Source organism: Coffea arabica, chromosome 2c (assembly GCF_036785885.1).
Source record: "Coffea arabica cultivar ET-39 chromosome 2c, Coffea Arabica ET-39 HiFi, whole genome shotgun sequence".
Lineage (NCBI taxonomy): Eukaryota > Viridiplantae > Streptophyta > Magnoliopsida > Gentianales > Rubiaceae > Coffea > Coffea arabica.
Genome location: NC_092312.1, coordinates 70,490,062 through 70,517,580, shown reverse-complemented (window position 1 = coordinate 70,517,580; position 27,519 = coordinate 70,490,062). Strand labels below are relative to the sequence as shown.

At 34.0% G+C, this 27,519-nt stretch overlaps 1 protein-coding gene and 1 long non-coding RNA gene across 2 annotated transcripts; both read right to left on the bottom strand.

Moving 5' to 3' along the window:
• Positions 1 to 19: 19 nt before the first annotated feature.
• LOC140036043 (uncharacterized) lies at positions 20 to 9,465 on the bottom strand. The gene is made up of 2 exons (XR_011839938.1): positions 9,219 to 9,465; positions 20 to 345 (listed from the first exon to the last, which is right to left on the bottom strand). It is a non-coding gene; the product is annotated as an uncharacterized lncRNA (long non-coding RNA).
• A 12,061-nt stretch (positions 9,466 to 21,526) lies between these two features.
• LOC113724601 (blue-light photoreceptor PHR2-like) lies at positions 21,527 to 22,536 on the bottom strand. Its single transcript, XM_027247487.1, has 2 exons — positions 22,434 to 22,536; positions 21,527 to 22,212 (listed from the first exon to the last, which is right to left on the bottom strand). The coding sequence occupies exons 1-2, from the start codon at positions 22,534 to 22,536 to the stop codon at positions 21,542 to 21,544; spliced, it is 774 nt and encodes a 257-aa protein (XP_027103288.1). The 3' UTR covers positions 21,527 to 21,541.
• Between the last annotated feature and the right edge of the window lie 4,983 nt (positions 22,537 to 27,519).

The following is a 27,519-nucleotide window of genomic DNA, read 5'->3' as shown; positions in this document are numbered from 1 at the left end:
AAAACGAATTGTTCAAGTGTAAAAAAAAAGGAAATTCCACTTTGTCCTCTTAAACTATACGTAGTTTCCACTTCAATCTTTGAATTTCAAAATGGACACTTAAATCCATAAACTTTAAAATCCATGTCAGTTAAAGAAAATCATTGACTGAATCCAGCAAGTCGTCAGGGTTTCTACGGCATATAAAACACATGCTGCTTAATAGGGGCATTTAGGGAAAATCATTTTTCTAGGACAAGGGGAAATTAAGGGGAACAAAGGAGGGAAATTTCCCTCCATTTAACCACTAAATGTGGATCAAGTAATTGACTCGATGCATGTTATAAAAAGGTTGCCTTTCCTGCCCTGCACAAAGAGAAACCAACGGTTATGTCTTCACAATCGAAAGAAGAGCGATCAAGAAAAAAAGTAGCTGCAAAGGAGTGATGTTGAGGAAAACTTGCAATTGTGGGAAACCAACACAAATGGTAACAACTTGGACAACCATGAACCCAGAAGAAAGTTCTGTCACTGTCCAAATTACAAGGTAATGGAAATCATCGGCCATAATTTCTGTTTGTGTGTGGTACCGAACATAAAAAATTCTCATAATGTATACTGGTTTTCCCTTAAATAAGAACCAGAAGGCTATAGATATTAGGATTGGGTTGACCCTGAGATGCGTCAAAGGGCCAAGGAAACAATCCCACGACTATTAAGTGTTAGGACTGGCCACAAAAAATTGACGAAAGAATTTTTGGCAATCCCAAAAAATAAATAACAAAGCAGAAATAAATAAAACAGGAACACAGAAATTTACGTGGTTCGGTCAAATTAACCTAAATCCACGAGTGGAGGGGGAGCAATATTTTACAATGAAAAAGAGAATACAAAAGTGTCTTAGGAAAGTGTTCCTAAACCCAAAACACCTACTACTAAAAATCACAAGAGAACTCAAAAGTATTTAACAAAAGTGTTAATGACCCAAAGGCTCAAATAACTCACTTAATGCTCTCTTGGTTTTGGTGCACTTAACTCCAACACAAGCCCCCTATATTTATAGTTGAATAAGGGGAGGCTTTCTTAGTCTTCTGTCTATGTGGGATAGCCACTTAACAAATCTCCACCTTGGTGTATCCCCAACATCGATGATAGTAAAACTGCTCCACCTTCTCCACATAAGTCACAATGGACCTAAATCACCAAAAACGAATACCAATCCAATTCAACCATTGCTTGAACTTGTAAACTGGAAGAGGTTTCATAAACATGTCAGCAGGATTCTCTTTGGTACCAATTTTCTGAACAAGAACTTTTCTCTCAACAATAGTATCTCGAATGAAATGAAATTTCACATCAAAGTACTTTGTCCTCTCATGATATATCTAGTATTTAGTCAAATGAATGACACTTTAACTATCACAGTAAATAGTAATAACAGCTTGATGCAGACTAAGTTCGCCAAACAGACTCTTCAACCACAAGGTTTCTTTGATTGCCTCGGTCATGGCCTGCCTTCGTAGTAGATAAAGTTATAACAGGTTGTAAAGTAGCTTTCCAACTAACTGCACAACCGCCAATGCAAATTACATAACCTAAGAATGATCTTCTCCTGTCAAGATCTCCGGCATAGTCAGAATCTATAAAATCAACCAATGTGTCATTATTTCTCCCAAACTCCAAACAGCAGTTTGAAATCCCTCGCAAGTATCTAAGAATCCACTTCACAGCCTGCCAATGTGTTTTTCTAAGACAAGACATATATCTGCTAATCACACTGACTATTTGTGCAATATCTGGACGAATACAAACCATTGCATACATAATGCTACTGACTGTATTAAAATAAGGAACCTGTACCATATACTCTTCCTCTTCAACTGACTGTGGCGACTGAGTAGCAAATAGTCGAAAATGACTAGTAAGAGGAGTAGTCACAAGTTTAGCATCTTTTATACCAAACTTTTCCAAGACATTCTCAAGATAATTTTCTTGAGTCAAGAATAATTTCCCAACTCCTCGGTCTCTTTTGATTTCCATGCCAAAAATTTTCTTAACTGTTTCCAAATATTTCATTTCAAATTTACTACTTAACTGCAATTTTAAAGTGTGAATTTCTGACAAATTCTTTGCAACAATGAGCATACCATCAACATAAAGCAACAAATAACTGAAGGACCATCATCTAACTTTCGGAAATAAACGCAACTATCATACATGCTCCTTTAATAACCATGACTCAATATAAAAGTGTCAAACCTCTTATACCACTGTCTTGGAGACTGTTTCAATCCATATAAGGATTTCTTTAGTAGACAAACATGGTCTTCCTTTCCTTCAATTTCAAATCCCTGAGATTGCTTCATATAAATTTTTTCTTCAAGTTCACCATGCAAGAAAGCTGTCTTAACATCAAGTTCTTCCAACTTTAAATCATTCATGGCAACTAAAGCAAGCAAAACACGAATAGAACTATATTTAACAACAGGTGAAAATATTTCATTAAAATCAATACCTTGTACCTGACTATAGTTCTTTGCAACCAATCGTACTTTATACCTTGCATCTTCAACCTTTGGAGTACCTTCTTTTTTCTTGAAAACCCATTTGCATCCAACAATTTTCTTATCTGGAGGCAGCTTCACTAGAACCTAAGTACCATTTCGATGGAGAAACTCAATTTCTTCATTCATTGCAACTAACCACTTAACAGAATCATCACAAGAAATCGCATCTGAATAGGTAGTAGGCTCATCAACTGCAACAGTTTCTTCTGCGACAAACAAAGCATATGCAACCAAATTTGTATTTCTTTATGGTTGTCGAATATCCCTCCTTGATCTATCCCTGGCAATGAAATAGTCTTCCTCTTCTGAATTATTTTAATCAGTAGATTCAGATGCATCTACTGGTACTTGTTGAATAAAAAGACCAGAACTACCAATCTCAAACTCTACTTGTTTCTGCATACTATCATCTGAATGATTAGAACTAGGCGATTCTTTCTTGGAAGATAACATAGAGAATTCATCAAAAGTAATATCTCTACTAATTATAAATTTTGGAGATTTGGGAACAGGACATCATAATCTGTATCCTTTCACCTCAGAAGCCGAAAATAATTTTTAGCTGGAGATTCTAATTTTTCATCATTTACATGCATGTATGCTGGACACTCAAAAATTTTAAAATCAAAATAATCAGCAAGAGTTCCTGACCAAACTTTTTTAGGAGTTTTGAATTTAATGGCAGCAGAAAGAGCATGGTTGACAATATAAGAGGCCATAGAAATTGCCTCTATCCAAAAGTTCTTTGTCAATCCTGCATTAAAGATCATGCACCTTATTCTCTCTAAAAGTATTCTGTTCATACGTTCGGCTACACCATTTTGCTGAGGTGTCATCTTGACCGTGTGATACTGAACAATTCCTTCATTCTTACAAAATTCATCAAATTCTCTTTCACAAAATTTCGTGTCATTATTTGTTCTAAGCCGCTTGATCTATTTACCTGTCTGTTCCTCAATAAAAAAACTTTTCATTACTTGAAAGTGAGGTAAACATCATTCTTATGTTTAAGAAATTAAACCCAAATCTTCCATGAATAATCATCAATCAAAATCAACATGGCACCACCCTTAGACGGACACGAGATGAGCCCCATAAATCTGAATGAATATAATCAAGAGTACCTTTCGTCTTATGGATCGTTGGAGAACGGAAGCTAACTCTTTTTTGCTTCCCAAAGACACAGTGTTCACAGAATTCCAATGACTCGGTACTCTGACCACAAAGAAATCCCATTTTGCTTAGAATGCCCAAGCATTTCTTGCTTATATATCCTAAACGCATATGTCACAATTTGGTGATGTCAGAATCAGACAATGATAATGATGACGAAACTGCAACCGACCCTGTGACAGTAGATCCCTACAAAACATATAAACTACCAATCCTGCAAGTATTTATTACAATGAGAGCACCTTTAGAAACCTTCATAACGTCATTTTCAGCTGTGTATTTGCACCTAAGAGCTTCTAAGGTGCCCAAAGAGATTAGATTCTTTTTCAAATCAGCAACATGTCTAACATTAGTGAGCGTCCTCATAATACCATCATGCATTTTAATTCTGATTGTACCCTTACCAACAACATTACAAATAGCATTATTACCCATCAAAATAATTCCACCGTTATAAGATTCATAAGTGAAAAATAAATCTCTATTGGGACACATGTGATAAGAGTACCCCGAATCTAAAATCCATTCATTTTTAGATCTTGTCCTGTCATCAGTCACAAAGAAAATATTTCCTTCATTCTCATCAGCTGCAACACCAAATTCGGCAGTCTCAATATTTTTCTCACCAGGTTTTCCCTTTTGTTTCAATTTATTTTTCAATTTGAAACAATCTGCCTTAATGTGCCCCATTTTATGACAATAATTGCACTCCATATTTCTATGTCTGGATTTAGATCTATTTTTATTAAATTCTCTTCTCTCAATTCTGCCCTTAACAACCAGATCTTCTGTCTGAGCTTCACTAAATTTTTCAATAATATTTCTGTCTATCTGCTCCTTAGATTTTAATGCAGATTTAATTTTTCGATACGAAATTATTTCTTTTCCATAAATCATAGTATCGTGAAAATATTTAAAAGATTGGGAAAGAGAACACAAAAGTAACAGGGCCTAATTCTCATCATCAATTTTCGAATCTATATTCTCCAAATCCATAATAATAGAATCAAAACTATCAAGATGTGAGAGTATAGATGTACATTCAGTCATGCGAAACATATATAAACTTTGCTTTAAATAAGATCGATTTTCAACTGTCTTCTTCATATACAAGGCCTTAAACTTGTCTTACATGACCTTTGCCGAAGTCTCAGTGGTTACCTCCCGCAAAACCTCATTAGAGAAATTTAAAATAATACTGGACCTTGCCTTCTTATCAATCTCAGCAAAATTTGCATCTGTCACATCCTCTGACTTTTTCTCGATTCCGTGTATCTCTAGATCAACTCCGTTTTGAACTAAAATGGCCTCCATCTTGAGCTATCACATTCCAAAATTGACATTCCTGTCAAATTTCTCGACAACAATCTTTATTATTATCATTGTTGCCACAAAATCCAAAACATCCGAATAACAATAAGTGGACCCTACAATACAGGCTCACCTCACAGACAGGTCCTACTAGCCCTACAGGAGGACCTCACTAACCCCATAAGTGGACCCCATGAACCTTACAAATAGGACCTACTGGTACCACAGGCGGACCCCAAAAACAAGCCTTACTGGTCCCACAGGCGAACCTCGCAGATGGACCAGAGTCCAAGGATATCATTTCTGATGTGGAAGATCAGATTTAACTGCGACTACAGAGCATACTCAAAATAACCTCAAGCTCTGATACCAATTTGTTAGAACTAGTCCCAGAAAATTGACGAAAGAATTTTGGCAATCCCAAAAGACAAATAACAAAGCAGAAATAAATAAAACAAGAACACAGAAATTTACGTGGTTCGGTCAAATTGACCTACGTCCACGAGTAGAGGAGGAGCAATATTTTACTATGCAAAAGAGAATACAAAAGTGTCTTAGAAAAATATTCCTAGATCTAAAACACCTAATACTAAAAAACATAAGAGAACCCAAAAGTATTTAACAAAAAGGTTAATGGCCCAAAGACCCAAATAACCCCACTTAATGCTCTCTTGGTTTTAGTGCACTTAACTCAAACACAAGCCTCCTATATTTATAGTTGAATAAGGGGAAGCTTTCTTAGTCTTCTGTCGATGTGGGATAACCACTTAACATTAAGATCGATAAACAACATGGAAGATGAGATTGTAAGGTTACAAGAGCAGTCAAGGATGCAGCAAGCCAAAGTCAGGAGACTTAAGTTTTACTTGATACTACAATGGGTTGTCATTGTGTAGTTTGTTCTATTCAAATCTGGGTTCAAGGATCGGAATGAAGCTTGACAAGAAGAAGAAGTCGGTAATGGAAAATGGGTTTTGTGTTAAAAAAATGGCAAAATGATGCAGGCTACCTTTGTTTTATTCAGCTAGTATCTGCGGAAGTAATGATGGTAGGATGGTTATGTAGGAATAGCAGGTTGACTTAGTGTAGAGAGGTGCTATAGTTTAGGGAGCAAAACATATGATATTGTTGTAGTTTAGGGAAGTAAGTTTCTATCTTTTTAAGTTCAGGGACTTAAACGTCCTATATCTGCAAACTTTACGAACTAGAGTGTCCCATTTCTATGAAGTATGAGTATGGTAGTACCCCATTTTTTGGAGTTTAACCTTGTTGCATAATATACATTAGAAAGCCTAATAAACATGATAAAAAATTGCATGTAACAGAAATTGTTGGCGAAATTCTATTTCCAAAAGAAAGTATATGTCTATGATTGCACAAATCCAGTACATCGTCCAAAAAACAAAGTAAATCTGCACAAAAAGCTTACAATCTACACAAAAACAGGTGTCTCTTTTCATAAAGATTTAGGCCAAAACTGCACAAAAAGCTATACCAAATATAACTTTCATGAATCTGTACAAAAACTAACAAGCTACACAAAAAAACTCCAACTATTTGCATTTCCAAATGTGTAGACTTGACCAAAAGACCCAGGCCAAAACTATTTGCCAACTAATAATTAGTCTCCCTTTCCTTGGATTTGAACACTTCCAATGCCAATTGAATCTACCTTATGAGCCGCAGCAGCCTGCAAGGTGGACAGGTTAAGATAGATATTGCCCTTCCAAGTGAATGGTATCATATGAGATCCTGCTTCCAAGTCTTGACGTGGCTATAGTTCTATGTAGGAAACTAATGCTTTTATGGTCACCCCTAGACTATGGGAATAAATTCTTACACTAGCACTAGAGGTCACCTACATGGCATAACATTCCATGAGAATGAATGAACATATAATTCCACATGACATAGTGCTCATATGCTATTGCACTTACATTTGCAGTTGGATTTCTATTTTCCATTTTCCATATTGGTGGAGCTGTTGTTGCCTTGGTTGAGGCCAAGCTCTCTAGTAATGTCCAATGAGTTTCTAAATGTCCACTATTTCAGCTTACGATTATTCTTGGCATGGCCAAATTTACAGCAAAATGAACATTTTCTCTTCTTTTTGGCCACTAGTTTTTCTTGAATGCGTTAGGTACGATTGAAGATCACATGTACAAGTGCACAACTACTCTTTTATATAGTATTAATCTCAACAGCATCAACAGTCAAACCACTTCTATTGCTCTCTTGTGTTCTCCCATGCTCACACCTATGTTCTTGTTGTTATGAGAGCTCTCTTGTCTCATTTTTCATGGTTGAGCAGAATTATTCTTATCAAGACCTCTCCTCTTATTATGTCTTTATTTCTCACATATGGTGCAACTCATTCTAGTGCCGACCTTGCTCAACTTGTGAGGCTTTTCTGGGTTGACAATTGATCTACTGCTCTCATCTTCAAATGGACCCTTTTTCCTAGCTTTCTTTGGCTTACTAGGTGACTTTCCATAATTAGGAGGCTTCATTGGAGACAAGTCTATGTATTTCCATAGATTAGGGCCACTGATGGAATTCAAAACAGGCTCATAAGCTACCAAGTATGTAGTCTTCCAATACATCCGAGACACATGTTTTTCAAATGGCTTATGCCTCCTATTCATAACTACTATAGCATGGCCACAAGGGATTCCCTTTAGCTGCCATTTTCTTCATTTTTTGATTCACTTTGACTTTTAAACTCCCTAGATGCATCTGATTCATACTTAGACTGCATGCCATCAACATTAACCATGTCCGAATCTTCACATGCATTGACATCTATGGTAGGCTCCTTCTCCTTGCCCCTCTTCTTCTCTGTTTTGTGGTTTGCAGCACTTATTCCAACTTCATTTGCATTTTTATCACAACAAAATTGTTGCCTTAATTTTATGCATTCATCAATTACATCATTATCCTCGCTAGTCATTTCATAATCCAAGTCTTCTAATCTGTCTTTGTTAGCTTCATTTCTCTCATCATCATTCATTTGCACATCATCCTTTTGTCTGACTTCTACATTTGAAGTTTCATTATAGCCTTCACCATCTTCTAGTTCCTTTGCAGCAACACCCCTGCTATTTGCTTTCTCTTCTACCACAATTTCAACTTCAGGAGTTTTGCTATGCATGTCTTCATTTTCTGGTTCATCTTCAGCAACTTTGCTATGAAAATCCTCATTTTCTGGTTCAACTTTAGTAGGTTTTCCTTGTTTATCTACAGTTTCTGGTGCTACACCAGCCCCTTTGGTACTATCCAAACCAGTAGAAAATAGATTTGAGACTTTAGCCCCTTTGCTACTGCACCCTTTGCGACTATGTGAAGTTGTTGGCTGCATGTCAACATTTTCTCTTCCATCTTGTTCCACTTCATTAGCATTGCCACCCTCTTGTATGATCACAACATCACTATCTCTATCCCCTACAATTTCGTCTCCCTTAGCTTGACTTGAGGGTGCAGCAGGTTGTGGGAATGAGCCCCTCGGAGAACCTTCACCTCCGACCATTAGAAACACTTCTGCGACCCTATATGGTGGTAATGTGTTCACCATAACCTTGCCGTCCCTATCACACAAGCTATAGAATAGGCATGTATCCAATGTCATCCCTAGCAGCAGATAATACCATGCAAAACAAGCTTCTTTATCATACCCAAGTCTCTCTCCACACTTGCTTAGAACTACCAATGATCACATTTCTGAGTTGCATCCATCTATAAAGTCAACCCTTCCCCCTATGTACTGTTTGTTAGGAGAGTTTGTGAATATCCCTTGATGATGTATCTTCAATGAGAAAGGTTCTGACCAGATTCCCTTATTACTATTTTCTAATTTAAAGAAAAAATTTTAAATCAATAATTAATTTTTACACCTTTAATAAAGTATCAAGGACCACAATGTCTTCAATACAAGGAACTTTAGGGTTTGGACAGCATAAGCTTTCACTTAAAAAAGATCCCAAATCATTTGCAGGCCCATACAATAAACATTAAACAATTTTCTCAACCAAAATTTGTCACTAATACCTAATTCAATCTAGTCCTTTTTTCATTTTGCAAGATTCCTGCAAACCCTAGCCAACAAGAATAACAATTCAAATAAGCCAACTACTGATTACATTATTACAATAATCAACAAGCAAACAATGACCCGAAAATAGTTTATCTTACCTAGTTCGGCCTTTCTCTTCCTGTTCTTCACTAGAGATCTCATTTCTCCATCAGCCCTCTTCCTTCCCATAGCTATGATATACTTGACCTCTGAATCACCATCACAATCAATCCATGGTATTTGATGGTACAAATTGAGCAATCGTTCGCTCACTCCTCTCTCTCTCTCTCTCTCTCTCTCTCTCTCTCAAAATCGATATATGGAGAGTGAAGAAGAAACAAAGCCATTTTTGCTTCTTTCTTTGGCCCTAATACCTAATGGGTACATTTACATTTATGTCTTGGCCATTTTAGTTTGCACCACTTACTGAGCCTCACTTAAGGCGCGTGTTTTACACACCCTAGAACTCCTTACGGTTTTGTAGATTCTGTCAACGATTTACTCAATTGGGACGGATTCAATAGTTTGAGGACTTAAGTGTCTTATTTTGAAGTACAGGAACTTAAACGGAAAACCACGTATAGTTTAGGAGGTCAAAATGGAGTTTACTCGTAAAAAAATATGGACTCGTAAATAGGTGATCTATTGCTCTTCATTTTTTTTTTTTTTTGTTTTATAGTGAAGATGTCGACGTACTTTGCTACAAACATGGATTGTGTTCACATAATTTAATGATATTCTGGTTACTAATATTACATTCTTTCAATATCTAATAAAGACGTTCATTGCTTTTCCTAGAGTATGAAATTGGAATTGGAAATAATTAGAGGTTTATGTAATGTTCTATGACCAATAATACAGCATATTATTCGCATTTTTTTGTAATCCATTTATGAATTGTTTCGCTTGTTGATTAGAATTTTGTTAAGTAATCAGAATAAGTTGAAACACAATCACCACTAACAGCATAAGATATTTTTCTTTGCAAGTGATTCTTAGTTCCATGATTCAACTCTTGATCTCTTTTTTCTCTTCTTAGTAAGGGTTAAAGTCTTCTTTGAACCCAAAAAAAAAATGCATGAGAGAAACATAGAGATGGAAAAAATTAATTACTTTAGCTTTAGGAAATTCTAGACAATTTCAAGAATTCCTGCAAATTGAAAATCTTTGAAGAATTTTATTGAAATTTCTTTTCTTCAACAAGTGACCAAATAGAGCAGAACATATTATGGAAATCCAAGATGAGATGTTGTGGTGCAAAACGTGGGGCAAAAGAATCAATTTTTTCCTAGTCATTTTGGCCGACATAAATGCCTTATTAGTAATCATAAGAGTCCTTTCAAAATCATGAAATCTTTCTACTCGTTACTTGACGCGAGTTTTCATTAAAAGCTATAATATTTTCATTCCAACCTTATCATCACGGTCACAATCTACACTAAGCAAATTAAAAATAGTTTAAGATTTAAACTTCTAGCCTGCCAAATTGATCGAGCAGGCTAAGATTTCAGTAACTGCAATCACATCAACCATTTTGGTCTTGTGGTTCAATGATTCAACCTTCTAGACTTTATTTTCTTTATCTCTTGTAGGAATTTCTTTTGAGTGCAAATTAGCTGCGATCTTGTTTCTTTCTCTTGTTTTGGAATTGATTAGCAAGCCAAGTTAATTAACTTGAGAGTGGAGCAGTATTTAACACTTGTAATCAAGTGATTACCATTTATTATTTTGGATTAGCGGTTGTTCACTGACAACTCATTAATACATTTAATTCACGCTTAATTTATAATTTTGTCGTGCCGACTCGCATTTACAATCCTCATTGTGTTCTATCATTTTTTTCAAAAAAAAATAATAATAATAATAATAACACTTGAGAGTTCTACGTGCAGCTGCAGCTTAAGCAGCCACTAAACAAATTTTATGTTTCCTAGACTTGATAGGTGAAGATGAGCTTGGGGATGGGTATTAACTCAAAACCTTCGAGGCTCCTATCATCTTCGAGATTTCTGATTTCATTAAAAAGCTAGACTTATTAACACAACCGAAATTTCTTATTTAGCTTTTGTTATTTTTTTCTCATATCTAAAATTTTTTGGATCTTCTCATCAAATCTTAGCATCAGTTTTGAATTTAAACTAGTTGGATAGTAAATTTAAGGGAATAAACATGCACAAATATCTATGAAGCAGCTCATGCAATTAGTCAGATCCAGTAGTTTGTGATTCACAGTGTAGCCTTTTATATTTTGTAACTCTGTTAAGTCTAATGATTTTTCTATTAAACTAACTATGTACATGTGAATGTATTACGCAGCGAAAATCTAAATAGACTTACCTCTAACCATTCATGGGGTCAAGTAAATCCAATAAGTGTTTTTAAAGTTTTTTAGCCACATTTACTATTATTTTCTTTTCTTTTACATTTTCCCCTCTCTTTCTTTATCCTTATTTCAAAAACTCAAGCAAAATTTTCAATTGTTGTTAACTGATTTCTCGTGTTAATACCTAAATCCTTTTTAACTCTTGTAATATTTCACCAACTGAAACTCATCACGATCACCATTTTTATTGTGGTCCAAAGTTTCATTGGTTCTTTTTTTTTTTGTATTTGGTTAAAAATTTTATTTACTAATTTAATATGTTTTTATTTTTTATTACAATAAAATATGATTACTTATGTTTAAACAATATACGAGACCTTTTCTTTTTCCTTTTAGATCCAATGGTAGTGTACGTATGATAATTCATCATTCAGAATGTATAATTGGTAGATAAACTTGAGGCCCCAAAAATTAAAACTTTCGGGTTCAAATTTCTCTACCCTCTCCCCGCTTCTTAAATCTCACCCCTTACCTGTTGAAATTTTTTTTTTAAATACAGGGACCTTAACTCCTATATGCATATCGAAAAACCTAATTGTAATCCAATTTCTAACTAAATCGTTATTCATAATACTAAGATTTACAGCTTTCGTTAGTCACCATATAATGTAGTCACATCTAGATTCCTAACTCTTCTATTCATTACAATTAGATTCAAATTACTTGCAATCGAAATTCACATCTAGATTAAAACACGCAAGTCCAAGAAATACTCAAATTACTTGCAGTCATACCAGATTATTGGAGGAAGTCTGGATGAATTGCATAACCAAATAAGGTATCATATGAATGATACATATACATGGCATTAGTTATTAAATCTCAATTATTGAGAAAATGAGACCGTAGATCCCATAGCAAATTAAATTCGATTCATTCAAACTTGATATGAATCTCTAAAACTTTTATTAGATTGCCAAAAGACCATGAAGTTATAAGCTGAACAACATGATTAGAGATTGGCTTTGATACCACATGTTAAATTAACTGTATACATATGAATGTACCACGCAGTGAAAATCTAAATAAACTTATCTCTAACCATTGTTGTCAAACACAGGTTGGTCTCTCCTTATCTCTTGGATTTCTTCTTGTCTATTCTTAAAACAAAAAACAAAAATATGTAGAAGAAGAAGTTAGAGTAAAAATCTTCTAACCTATGCCTAACCAAAAACTTTTGCGTTGATAGAATACCATAGGCTATTTATAGGTTAGACCGTGGACCCTTTTTGACAATTACCAAATCCCTATGGTTTCCTTCCATCAAAGAAATCTTGACATAATCCATAATCTTTTCTAATTAATTGATTGATTTAATTGGTTAACTGATTGAATAAGATATCAATTAGCAGAAGATACCCATCAATCATTACAGAATGGGAGATACTAATTAATTATTGACAAAATGTCAAATCATGTGGATCATAATTGTCTCTAAAAGAGACGGGTCTTACATTTTCATATCAAATATATTGATGAGATGTTCTATGTGTTTTCTGCCATTAATGCAGATTGCTTTGTCAAGCAAATCGTACCGGACAATTTTCAGCTAATTTATTAATAATATTGGCTTTTATTTTATCAAACATTAAAAAACGACCGAAGAAACTGATTAGTTCATCCACGTTCATCCATTGGTCAGTAGTATCGTTCCTTTGGACCATCCAGTTTCCAAAATGGGAACCATGAAAAGTACTGGCATCTACCAAAAACAAGAAAGAATATATTACAGTATACTACAAGAAGGAAATGACCCTTACCTCAGTTCACCGAGAGGTACCGAAAACAGTCAAAATACAGAAAGGTCATCCATGCACTAACTTTTAGTTATTAAAATTTGTCTGTACACATTTTTGGTAAATTAGGCACACTACAATTTTGGTTGCTTCAAGTGTGCAAAGTGGGGATTTCTTTCTTCCCACCATGAGCAGAGCCAATGCAATCACAACAACTCAGCCTGGGACCATTGTCAAAGGCTTACGGGTACACATAGGTTTAGGCAACCGGCAGGTGAATTACGGAGCAGAGGAATGTGGGACTTTCGGAAGGACTTAACTGCATGTATCATGTATGGGTATACATTGGATTGGGTTGATAAATTAATTATCATCTACGTAAGTGCTCAATTGAGAGAACGTAAAGAGCCGAGAGACAATAAGACATAAATGCCAAATTCCTTTTCTCAAAATGAATCCAATGGCCATCATTTTCCATTTTTAATAATATTCAATTTATGTGCGTATGATTATAAAAAATGCTGAGACCCAAGAGCGGAATACACGAATATTGAAACATCAAGAATACGATAATTTAATGACAAACAAGCCACAAGCATGAAAGATAAACAACACACATGATAGAAAATTCGTTCTTTATTATGAAAGAAAAATCATATACAAAAATACAATTTGAATCCAAAGCCAACCCTTATATACCATCTTTCATCTCTCAAGAACCCTCTCTCACCCCATGTATAAAACTACATATTGCCCTTGTGTGCCACTTTATAGTACGTCAACCCACCTATTTATAAAGAACATTATTTGGCCAAAAATTAAATAACAACAGGAAATCAATGCTAATTTCTAAACTTATACAGAATAGGAAATAACTTATAAATCCTAAACAAAATAGGAAATTTCTTGGCTATTATTTCAAGTAACTAAAACCAATTAGAAAACTAGTTACTTACACAAATTAAGAAATCTACCTAAAAGAAATTAAACTAATTTCTTAGCAAAAAATTCCTCCAATTTTTATGCCGGTGGGTAACTCCACTGCTAAACCAAGTAATTAAAACTTATTGTTTAGTAAAAGCTCATTATTCACTATCACTATCATTAGTTAATGATAATGGATTTTTGTTGAACCCATAAAGGGTTTGGTAATTAAAAAATGGTATACCTTTTACATTTTTTCCTATTTTCCTAATTCGTTTTCTTCTAAATTTTCTTCGCTCTCTCAATTTGTTCTAGTTTTTTGTTTTTTAAGTTGATATTATACTAGTATGATAAAAGGAGACTAAAAATCTAAGATATTTATGAACTTAAGATGATAATCAATAATTTCAACTACCATAATAAAATGAATGTTACCTATTGATTCTCCGGGGGAAAATTATACAAATTCAGAAGTCTCAAGTTTAGAAGAATTTGTTGTTGGCATGACTGAAAATCTTGTTAATGATGAAACTGAGGATGATACTGTAGCTTTGAAGCCTGTTACGCAGAAAGAAGCACTCAAAGCATCAATAACTCTTCATAATTCCTTGCTGCAACATGAGAATTCAAGTCCAAAACGTTTAGATAGAGTAAGAAAAATTAGGGGTGAGATTTAGTTAGATTTAAATTTTGAGAAATAACAAACCACAATAGACTCATATTTTACGAAAGGGTAAAAAATAAAAAATCCCCTTGTGGTAAATCTAATATACGGAAAAACCCCGTAATTTCAAAATATAGAAAACGACACCTCATGCATTGCACTAAATTGTAAAAGTAACGAAATCCGTTAAAATTAACAGAAATGACATATTGGAACCTAAAAACAAATTTTTTATACCTAATTTTTAACAAATATACATATTTTACCCCTTAGCCTCTAATTTTCTCTATTTAGAGAATGAAATAAATGATTTTGTTGAACTACCTTTTGCTTAGTTATATTAGGGCATTTTTATCATTTCATCCGTTCCCGTTAATTTTACAGGATTCCGTCACCTTTACAATTTAATTCAAAGCATGAGGTGTCATGTTGTATGTTTTGAAATTATTGGGAACTTTTTTGTATATTAGGTTTACCACATAGGGTTTTTTTTGTTTTTGACCCTATAGGAAAATATGATATGTAATTTTAGTGAATTATTAATTTATGATATGAATAAGACCAAAGGTTATAAAAAATTGTCAAAAGAATTATTATTTTATCAAAATTATTAATTTACCTCGTTAACCCAAGTCGGGATCATAAAATTATTATTTAATAGACATTAATTTATCGAGTATTAATTTCTAAAGGTTTTACTCGTCATTTGTAAAAATATCATTCATGAAAATTAGTTTTTGTAAAGGATATTTATGATATGGTGATTTTTTAGGGTGTTTAGTTATCTGGCAATTGATTTCAATTGGCTAATTACTAATATAATTTAAGTTCATATTCAAAAGTAGGAGGGTGTGTAATTAACTAATTAACAAAACTACCCTTGAAGCCATAATGAGAAAAAATTAAATACTCTTAATAGCAAGGACATAAAAGTTTAGAAAATATTAAACATGTGTGGATGCATACTAGTCATGTGGATGCATCATATGTGCAAAATTTCAAGTTGAATTCAAATGTAAATTACTTGTCATGCTTATACGCTGTCACTCAAACTTATTTATTTCGTGAGTTTTGATTTAATAGATTCGAATGACTCATTTAAGTCTAAATGCATATTGAAACTTTACTATTCATGGGGTTAAGTAAATCCACTAAGTGTATTTAAAGTTTCTTAGACACATTTACTATTATTTTCTTTTCTTTTACATTTTCCCCTCTCTTTCTTTATCCTTATTTCAAAAATTCAAGCAAATTTTTCAATTGTTGTTAACTTATTTCTCGTGTTAATACCTAAATCCTTTTTAACTCTTGTAATATTTCACCAACTGAAACTCATCACGATCACCATTTGTATTGTGGTCCAAAGTTTCATTGGTTCTTTTTTGTATTTGGTTAAAAAATTTATTTACTAATTAAATACGTTTTTATTCTTTATTACAATAAAATATGACTACTTATGTTTAAACACTATATGGGACCTTTTCTTTTTTCTTTTTAGATCCAATGGTAGTGTACGTATGATAATTCATCATTCAGAATGTATAATTGGTAGATAAACTTGAGGCCCCAAAAATAAAAACTTTCAGGTTCAAATTTCTCTGCCCCCTCCCCGCTTCTTAAATCCCACCCCTTTCCTGTTGATTTTTTTTTTTTTTTTTTGAATATAGGGACCTTAACTCCTTTATGCATATGGAAAAATCAAATTGTAATTCACTTTCTAATTAAATCGTTATTCAGAATACTACGATTTACTGCTTTCGTTAGTTACCATATAATGTAGTCACATATAGATTCCTAACTCATATATTCATCTTTATATTGGATTTAGTTAACTTATCTTTCTACGATACTTATAAGTCATTATTTCTTTTTTCATTTTAAGAACTAAATTGTAGTACTATGTTTGAAAAGTCCACCCATTTTCTTTCTTCCCACTGCTTTTTTATTTCATATTTCTTTGACACCATTCACTAGTTTTTTTTTTTTTTGGGAACCTATATATGTCTGGAAAATTTTCAAAACATCTCCAATTATCGAGCCATTTTAAAATGACCAAATTTGCAGAGGGAGCCTCCCTTGTAATTTGAGAATGTTTTCTACCCTGTATGTGGATTGATTTTTTTTTTTTTTTTTTTTGGTCCTACAAGCAGCCGTCTTTCACCCGTCTATAGTATATCTTTTGGCTGCCTCGGTCTACCGGCGCCCACTAAGCCTTCCTCTTATTTGTTCTGCCCATGGTAGGAAGAAATATTCAGTTTCCACCGTAGCCAGAACCCTACAATTTTTGTCACACTTCCCAAATATGACTGTATACTTAATCTAAATGTACACGAAATCTGATGAAAGCTGCAAAAAATAGAAGGGCGTGAAGATTTTTAGGATATGGTTTTCTGACTTCTTAGTATCTAACAATTGTCCATATTTGGACATAGATCGGCATGTCGTGGGTGGAAGTATGGAACAGTATTTAATACTTGTAAAAGAAGTGATTGTCCTTGTATTTCTGAGTTTTTTCCAAGGGTACGGTTTCTCTAAAAGGTATTCCAGGACGCTAGTTAATAAATTTAACATTCACCTAATCTATTATGTATATACACATACTAACAATTATTACCCGCCTTTGTATTTACATACTTTTTCTATTTAATATTACATATGCTCCCCTATAGTTATTCACTTCCCCTAATTAATCGTACATTTTAAAAAATGTGACACATGAAATGAAACATTATCACGACGAGTGCCCTATATACACCTGTTTGATATACACACATATTACTTTAAATAGGCACTCGTTACTGTATCATATACACACATATTCACATTATTCCTCGTATTTAGATTTTTTTTAAAATTATTTTTACCTCGTTAAACAAACCCTTAAATTTTTTAAGGGTGAAGTATTATCAACTCAATACATACACATTCTACCTGCCCAAAAGTTTTTGTCATACTTTCCAAAAATATCCTTATTCCTTAACCATTTGTGCATGACACATGACAGTACTTGAAGGGCAATTGGAAATAGGATAAAGAAAGGGCCGCGAAGCTTTTGATGATACGGTTTTCTTGTGTCTCAGGAATTCAGGATCTAGAACACAAATATTTTTCAAATAATTTGTGGAGAACTTGAGTTTAGGCCTTCTAACCTTTAATTTCTGTTGAATTTGACATCATGACCCACGTCACTTGTTGTAGTCTACTCCTTCAAATGGGAAAATACTATGCCAGAATCCACCTTTTGACAAAAGAGGAGCAACAATATAAATTTGTTTTTATTATAAAATATTTTTTTTGGTATTTATGTGCATGCTCTTATTATACAGAAAAAGAAAAGAAAAAGAGAGAAAGAGACAGGAAGAGGTAGGCCTATAATGAAAAATCAAACTTATAATTTCACCGTTGAATTCCATTTATTTTTTTCTTCTTTTTTTAATAAAAAATAAATTTTATTAACGGACTGCATATACATATTTTATCTTTACACAAAAGGAGTGACATGGGCCTACTTTTAATCGGGCACAAAATAGAATATCTCTTTATAAAAATTAGAGTGGAAGGTCGAAATGATCGCTCAACTACTTAAAACGCCACTCTTTAGTCATCAAATCTTTTTTGTGGTCAAAAAAAGTCAGTAAACTCCTGTAAATGTGCCAGCGAAATCATTTTACCGAATTTTAGCGGTAAATCATCCGGTTAAGAAGCATTATTCACTCGTGGACGAATATTTTTGAGGGGGCAAAATTGTCCAACAAAATATAACAAACCTGTTCCTTCCATTTCGGCCGTTCACTCTCTCTTTTCTTCAGTTTTCCCAAGAAAAGAAAAGAAAGCAAAAAAAGAGAGAGAGAGAGAGAGATGTAAAGAGGGAATGGCCCCTGAACAGGCATATTATTATGAAAAGGTAATGATCAAATATATTTACGGCCCCATTATAATGCCATATTCCTGGAGGGTTCTGGGTTCTTGAGCTTCTCTGATGGCCTGAACAAGCGCAGCAGTAGCAAGAGCTTCACCGCTTCGATTTCTGAAGCAAGCAGCAGAAGAACAATTCCTAAAAAGCTGAAAAGCATGATCAGATATATCATAATCAAGCCCCAATGTTGAAGCCACGTCAATAAATCTGCAAATACGCCCTCAAATTATCCACAACCACTGAAGAATTCCACCTGGAAGAAAAAGAAGAAGAGGAGGATAATCTTTTGGACATTTTTGCCCATACCAGAATATTTATTCAACTCAAGACCCTTTGTAACCGGATGATTCACCACTAAAATTCGATAAAATGACTTCGCTGGCACGTTTATGCGATTTTAGTGACTTTTTCTGCTAAAAAAAAAGTTTAATGATCAAAGGGCGGCATTTTAAATAGTTGAGCGATCATTTCGACCACTCACTCTAAAAATTAAGAGACCATCAGCAATTGAAACGTATGCAAAGTGTTAATGTGGTCTGTAGCAAATTGAATTCCTTAAGACTGTGATTGGGCTAATTGATTCAGATGGACTTTCACATCATACAAAAAAGTGCAAATAATACATCGCAATCTGTTCATATAATTTCCTGGCGTTAATTATAGCATGATGATAATAGGTGCAGTCAACTGAAAATGAGAAAAATCTCAAATTTTAAAATTATTCTCATTTTTCCATGTTTTCCTATTCTTTCAAAGGTCCTCTTATATATGTGTGTGTATATGCATATATACTTTCAAAGCCAACAACAATCCCTATAAGGGTTTTTGGAGATTTTATCTCTTAATTTAAGAATGACTTTGAGGCCCAGTTTGGGGTTGCAATAACTTATATTTTAAATTTAAATTTTATATAATTGTTATACATCTAATGACTATCCATTATAGAAAATATTAACCCTTCTTAAAAAGAGGAAAAAAATACCTTGAGAAAATGTAAGAAAGCACAACAAAAGGGACAGCAACGACAAGTGTCTAAATGGGCCCCCGGCTCGGTTAACAAAACAGAAATAGTTTAAGGTAGAATCCCTTGTAGAAAAAGGCTGAGGGCCCGAGACGAATAGAGTTTGTCATGGTCATCGCCCTAACCATAAACTTATAATACGCAGGCTATATTTTTGCGATTGCCTTGGGCCCAAATCCTCGGATGGCATGGAATCTACTCATTTTCCATTGTACTAAACTTATAAATTAATACGATAAGCAATTTCGATAGCACATTTATTTTAAATAATATTTTATTTATATTATAAACACATTTTTCAATTCATTTTTTTATATTCTTAACTAACTTTTTATCTCACGAACATCACATCGTAAAAAGTGCTACAGTAATTATTTCAAATAATTACTCTATGTAAACTCATATTTTTCTACTCTAGATGTTGATCTCGTTCTTCACATTTGATGTACCTAAGTTGAACTTTTATCAGGTTGACAGTTAAATTTTGGGATATTAAGCTAAGCAAATTTGGATGCTAGTAAAATATAAAGGGTTGAAATGAAATAAGATTTTAATTACTGGGCAAAGGGACGGAATATGAGTTTTAGAGAACCCATAATTTCAAAAGCTACTACTGGCTAGTTTTTCATTCGGGATGGATGGTTTGATTTTGGTTTATTACAACAGGTGGATCAAAAAATGGAAGAAACATAAATGAGTTTTGAGGTTTAATTTACTTTTAACGACAAGATAACGTTCGAAGTCCTTTGACGGAGGGAGTCTTCCTCATGGGTAAAACACGAACAGGTCATTGTAAGGTCCGTTTGGCGTGTTTTAAGTTGGCTTCTTGAGTTGGAACTTGGGATGTTTCTTCCGTATGGTTAAGGTTCTTCTACGTATATTGTTCCTTTTTCTGGTGATCATTGTCGTATTAAAAATTTAACTTACTTGAATAAAAATACTCCATAAAATTCGAATGCTAACTTATTATTATGGGTTAATTACATCTACATCCCTTGTAGTTTGACCAAACTACCATTAGACCCTTGAGTTCGTTTGGATAGGAGTTTATTTGAGATAATAGTTTTGAAAAATAACAATTATCCCCTTCGACTTAACAGATGCTAAATGGTGTTAAAATTTCTCTTGTATAGACAAAATTAACCCCTTGTAAAAAATAAGAAAGGTTTATGCCAAAGTTAATGTAGTTTGCCGTGAATAAATTAATTTGAAGAAGATAGAGAATATAAATAAGGGAATTTCGCCAATTTGATCCCTAAACATTTTCACTTAAACCAATTTCGTCCTTAATGAAATATTTTAACCAATTTAGTCCTTGAACTAGTTTTTTACTTCCAATGTAGGACTTTTGACAACATTTTACTCACTTCGCGTGGACCAACAGGGGTATAATTGTCACACTTGCTTAATCTGCTGCAATTATTCGAAAGACATTCCCGCCAATGCGATTCAGTTGCAAATCTTCCAAGCCTCTGCAACGCTTCTGTCTCCCCTCCAACAAGAGAGGCACTTGCTGCTGGCTTTCCATTCTGCCAGGAGGTAAGTTTGCAATAAAAAAATGAGTAAAACAACATGCATTCCATCTGCCCCCAGTATCCCCAACCCGTACAAATTTTTCTTTTTTTTTTTTTATACAGAAACAGTTCCGTATTACTAAATGCTCAATAGCCAGTTTTAGACAAGTTCGGAGTTCATCATTATTGAGGTTTGATTTACACCATGGATCCAAGTAAATAAATTTGCTCCGCAGCCCCACTCTATTCCCAAAATCCAAGCACAGTCAAGAATAAGCCCCCGTTCAAATAGACATTAGAAAGAAGCATAGACTGTCTAAACTCTTGAGACCCAAATCAACCAAGGACGGAATCTCCCCAGGCTCCACATCTCCCTTAGCAGGCAATCCTTTCACCTGATCCAGGGCCTCTATTGTCTTCCTAACCTCCAGTCCCTGCACTTTCTCCTTAAACCCGCCGTAGTTAGTCGGCATTTCCGTCAATTTAAAGGGCAAATCGTCAATATGATACAATGTGCTTCCCCAAAAGTACTTAACCTCCACTCCTTCCTCTTTCAACACCGCCTCGATATTATCCTCCGCCTTCACCTCGTCATGCGATACCTCCCTGTGGGCATACACAGCTTCCGCCCCAACGGCCTGCGCCAGCTCCACCAGTACAATCTCTGGCTTCCCAATTCTCACCACAAGATCAGACCCCTTAGCCTGCAGAGTTTTTCTCAAGTCGGCGACGGATTCAAGCAAGAAAGTGGCCCTAAACGGGCCAGTCTTATCGAACCCAGAAGAGGATTTCCCGTAGTCCCTCGGGTCGAAACAGTAGACGGGCAAGACTGACATGGACTCGTTGTTGGCAGAGTTGAGGCACTCATTGTCGTGTACCCGAAGGTCGTTGCGGAACCAAACGATTGAAGCACTGCGGAGGGTGGCGGCGTCAGAGGGGTCAGAAGGGTGGCGATCTTTTCCATGTGAAATCTATAAGTACTTTAACAAAAATTTCAACATCCCCTAACCTGTTCATGCCCCATCCCTGCTATACAATGCTGCCAAATTAAACCCTCCCTCCCTCAACCCCTTCCATTATCAATGCTTTTATCACCATTCCAACACACTAATGGCAGTCAACTCAAGCCCCTCATGCATACGGTTGATGAGGTTTATGTTTGAAGTGCAGACTTACTTGATCTTGTTGATGACTCCACTTGATCGTTGCCATCCTTGTCAGAATCGCCATTGTCCATTGCCTCTGATGGTCGCATTCCGTGTTCAATTCTGGCCTCCATCATCCGTTCACCTCAGCCCTAGTTCTAATCCCAATTTTCCCCAATTTTGTTCTGTTTTCCAAGGTTAATCGCATTGGCGGAGAATGTCTTTCGAATAATTGCAGCAGATTAAGTAAGTATGACAATTATACCCCTGTTGGTCCACGCGAAGTGAGTAAAATGTTGTCAAAAGTCTTACATTGGAAGCAAAAAACTAGTTCAAGGACTAAATTGGTTAAAATATTTCATTAAGGACGAAATTGGTTTAAGTGAAAATGTTTAGGGACCAAATTGGCGAAATTCCCTATAAATAAAGGAAAGTTCTTGAGATCTACAGTGCTGCTTCTTCACCACCATCTAGCCATAATCGTCGCCAACTTCATTGATTACTTGTGCCCTCATCAAAATGCTTGACCCCCAAAATCTCACTATAAATTACCACTACCACCAAAAGCTACCGCCAACTTACTTTTCCCCCATCCAAGTCCCAAAATCACGCAAATAAATAGATATTTCCAATCAAAATCTTGACCTCGATCCAACCCGTGCCATCTACGCTGAAAACACTCCCACTGCCAGGCAATTTATCAATGCAAATCATAAATCACGAACACAAGAAGTGCTTAAACTGGCCATTTGCAGGGTAAGGTTTAGTCTTTAGAATAGGTGGCAGGCAAGAAGATGAGATTTCGCTTTGATGGATTTAACTTGCGAGCAGGGCTGTCAACGGGCTGGGTCCGGGCTGGAACTAATAAATCCAAACCCAGACCCGGCATACTATACCAGTTCTAGATCCGGGCTGAATATCTGACTGGTCCTCTACTTTCTCTTTCGGATCCGAATCCAACGGGTCCCGGATCCGGGTCGGGCCTACCCGAAAAAGGGCCCATTAAAAGCCTATTTTTTGCAATAACACTTGTCTTTGACTATATGCATAATAGTCAGAGAAGTAAATTTGGAGTATTATATTAATAAATACTAGTTATATTTTCTCCCTAAACTATAGCTATGCTCAATTTATCAGCCACTAACTTTTTAATGGATCAAAATATACATTATATTTTGCATGATCAAAATGCAACCCTGCTAAGTTTCTCTCATTTAAACTGTAACATTCTCCATACAACTAATATATACACATATGTGTGTGCGCGCGCGCAAGCGGGCCAAATTTTAAAAATTTTGGATAGAAAGCTCATCTCTAGTGTTTGACTGATCACTATAGGAAAAAAAGTGTATACATTTAAAATTTAGAGGAGTAAAGTGTCACTAAGGAGCAAGCAAGTTAGGGAGGCAAACTTTAATTAAGAATGAAGTATTTCTCCAAGAAGGAGACATTTGTACTAAAATGAAAACTTGTAGCTCTTGATGTGTGAGTAGAGGCCAAGAAGGAACACGTCATGAACGAATTTGGTGTCTTTTCCTCCTTTGTCCTAAGGTGCAAGTACGTAGCACCGCATTCTTTGCCCCTCGCGCGTGCGTGACTTCCATGTTCTAACATTTCCACACAAGGACCAAAGTACCATACAACAACAACTATTGACTTCTCTAAATACACAAAATAGCAGCATAAAGTAACTTACGCATTATGTTACTTTATATGACGCAACAACAGCTAGTGCAAAAATACTCTACTTCTACCTAGTAGGACTTGTAGTAGTATAATTTAATTATTCTCTTATATATATCTTACAAGATATAAAAGTATCAAGCTCAAGTTACTGTAGTAATTGTGGTCCGGTTATTGCGGTAATTTTCGTCAATTTGAGGGGCCTTTGGTTAGGGTGTCTTAGTGGGTTGTGCTCTTTGTGGGTTATTGCAGTAATTTACACCAATCTGAGGGCCCTTTGGTTACGGTGGTGCCAATAACTATTCTTCATTTGTTGGTGATTGCATGGAGCCACATTAGACTGGTTATTGGTGTAATATTGGCCAATTCAAGGAACTAATCGTTCCTAATTACAATTAGAGTGTTAAAAAAATCAAAATTTCAATTCAAAATGAAAAATTTAACTAATTTAACAATACTAAAACTATTGACTAGCTAACTAATTTAACTATAATAAAATCAAAATTTTCCTAATTACAATTAGAAATATATGATATAAAATCAAATAGGTGTAATATTAGCCACATTAGACCGGTTATTGGTGTAATATTGGCCAATTCAAGGAGCTAATCGTTCCTAATTACAATTAGAGTGTTAAAAAATATCAAAATTTCAATTCAAAATGAAAAATTTAACTAATTTAACTATACTTAAACTATTGACTAGCTAACTAATTTAACTATAATAAAATCAAAATGAAAATTTTAACTAAATTAACTATGCTAAACTAAAACATTTGACTGGCTAATAGTAGATGATAATTAGAATTTAATTGAGTGTTGACTAGCTAATTAGAATTTAACTAATTTAACTATACTAAAACTATTGACTAGCTAACTAATTTAACTATAATAAAATCAAATTTTGAATTCAAAATGAAAAATTTAACTAATTTAACTATACTAAAACTATTGACTAGCTAATAGTAGATGATAATTAGAATTGAATTGAGTGTTAACAAAAATCAGAATTTAACTATACTAACTTAGTTACTACCTAAGTTATTATATGAGCCTAACAATTAGGATAACCCATAAAAGAAATTATAACATATCAAAGGAACAATAAAAAATAAAACAAAATAATCCTTTCCAAATTATCAACAAAAATCATTTAGGCATGACAAACCTAATACAATTAATTATCTCTCCTGTAAGTATATTTACTCCAGATTCAATAACACGTATATCATTATTATAGACAAATATTCTCACCACATGCACATGAATTTCCATTTGGATACCATTACATGCATTGCATTATAAACAGAACCCTAAAATTATACATGCTAAGCTTAAACCTGGGCATTGCCTTTTAGTGGGGTTTATTGAACCGGGTGCATGTTAGTGGGTGCTGTTGTAGGTGACTGTGTGGCGCTATATTGTGTATAGGGTGCGTTGAGTCATTGTCCAGTTGGCTGCTGCATGGTACGTTTGGTCATTGTTGAGCAAATGCTGGATTGATCCGAGCTCGCTGGGTGACTGTGATGTCAGTTTAACTCCGTTGTTTTTCGCTTTCGGTTAGGCTACAGGGAGCTTTCTTCTCTTCTATTTATTAGTTTTTTATTTTTTCTTTTGTATGTGTTGCCCATAATAACTAAATCCTATCACGCCATTGCATCAGTATTACCATACAACACTCTTCTCATAAATAACACCAAAATTATATATACATATTAAACACAAACCTGGGCAGTGCCACGCCAATGCGTGGCACCCCAAAACTAGTATATATATATATATATGTACTAGTAAGTCTTTGCTATGCTAGGCACAGCCAGTGCCCATCTTAATGTGTTTAAGGGTAGGTAATTTTTAAAAAATATCCCTAAGCTAAGTGTCATTTTTAAATCTATACGTATTGTGTGTATATTATTAAAATGAAAAGAAATTAGATATTGGATATATAAGTATACTATTAATTTATACGTTCAATCAAAATTGCTGAATGAGTACTGTGAAGAATTCTTATACTTCTTCTTGCTATTTAAATTTTTTGCTTTATTTTATAAGTAATTGAAGTGGATATCATAGATAAAATTTAGTAGAAATTTAATTAAATTTAGATTTGTTGATTAATTGTTTGTTTCTAATTTGTATGCTATAATTTTTGCCTTTTCATTTTCAAAATGTGGAGGCTGTGGAACATGGAATTTTTTGGGGTTTTTGAAACTCTAATTATGTTTTAATCAAATTGTGCAGTCTTGAGATTTTAGAGTTGGCAGAGGAATGGAATGTAATTTGATAGTGAATTGCAACATATATATATAATGAGTCTAGTTAATTGTGTACATTAACAAATTATTATTGTTATTTTTTTGTTTTTTCAAGATTTTTTCAGGTTAATAACTCTTGTAATGTTTGTTTATCTAGTAATTGGAAAGTACATGATGTATTTATATGTATAATATGATTGGATAAATATAAGCAAAGAAATTGAAAAACAAAGCATTTGTAATATATTAATAGTTTTTAAGTTTAGTTCAATAGATATTTACATGATTTTTGTATTTAAAAGTTAAAGGAATTGGAAAGCGATGCAAAGAACTTGTTAATACTGCAAAATGAAAACATAAAACATGTAAAAGAAACTGTATATGTTAGTATAGTAACTTGTAGATGGGGATACGTACGCTGAAGAAAATTTTGAGTACAATTGATAATTCATCACATGGTTGAGATTGTTGTCAAGGACAACCAAACATTAAGGGAAAAAGCAACTATCTAATCTGATTTGGCAATTTTCGTTTTTTTTATTATCATTTTTCCCACTTTGAAGATATCTTTTTTTTTTTCCCTCTGAGTTTCAAAAATAGGCAAGGTTTGATTAAGAAAGTTTAAATTTTTTTAGCATGTAGATTAAAATAATAAAATTCTTGGTATGAAATTTGGATATTTCTTTTAATTTTTGAAAATGTGACAATTTTTCTATCATTTTTTGACGGCTTCTAAAATAGCAAAAGTTATATTAACAACGTAGCAAAAAAATAAAAAAAATATATAAATTTTCAAAAAGATGAATAGAATTCTATGATTTTTAATAAATTCAAGTTAATCTGTCAAATATAACTTTAAATGATATTTCAAATCGTAATAAATATAAATTCAAATAATGATAATGATTATAATATTATAATTGGATTACATCTGTCCAAGACCTACTACTTGAAATCAATTTTAAATATTTTTTTTGTGTTTTGAGAATACGATGATTTGAAAAATACTCTCTCAAATTGACATCATAATAAATATAAATTGAAATAATGATAATAATAATAATAATTTGTAATTGAATTACATCTATCAAAGGCTTACAAACTGAAAAGTCCAATAAAAATAATTGGACCTCATACTTGAATACCAATGCCAGACCAAATTTGGTCATTGCGCAATGCA

Coding starts and splice junctions, on each gene's coding strand:
- LOC113724601 (XM_027247487.1), bottom strand. CDS start 22,536: ATGGAGGCCAGAATTGAACACGGAATGCGACCATCAGAGGCAATGGAC. Junction 22,213..22,433: donor GGAGTCATCAACAAGATCAA/GTAAGTCTGCAC, acceptor CACATGGAAAAG/ATCGCCACCCTTCTGACCCC.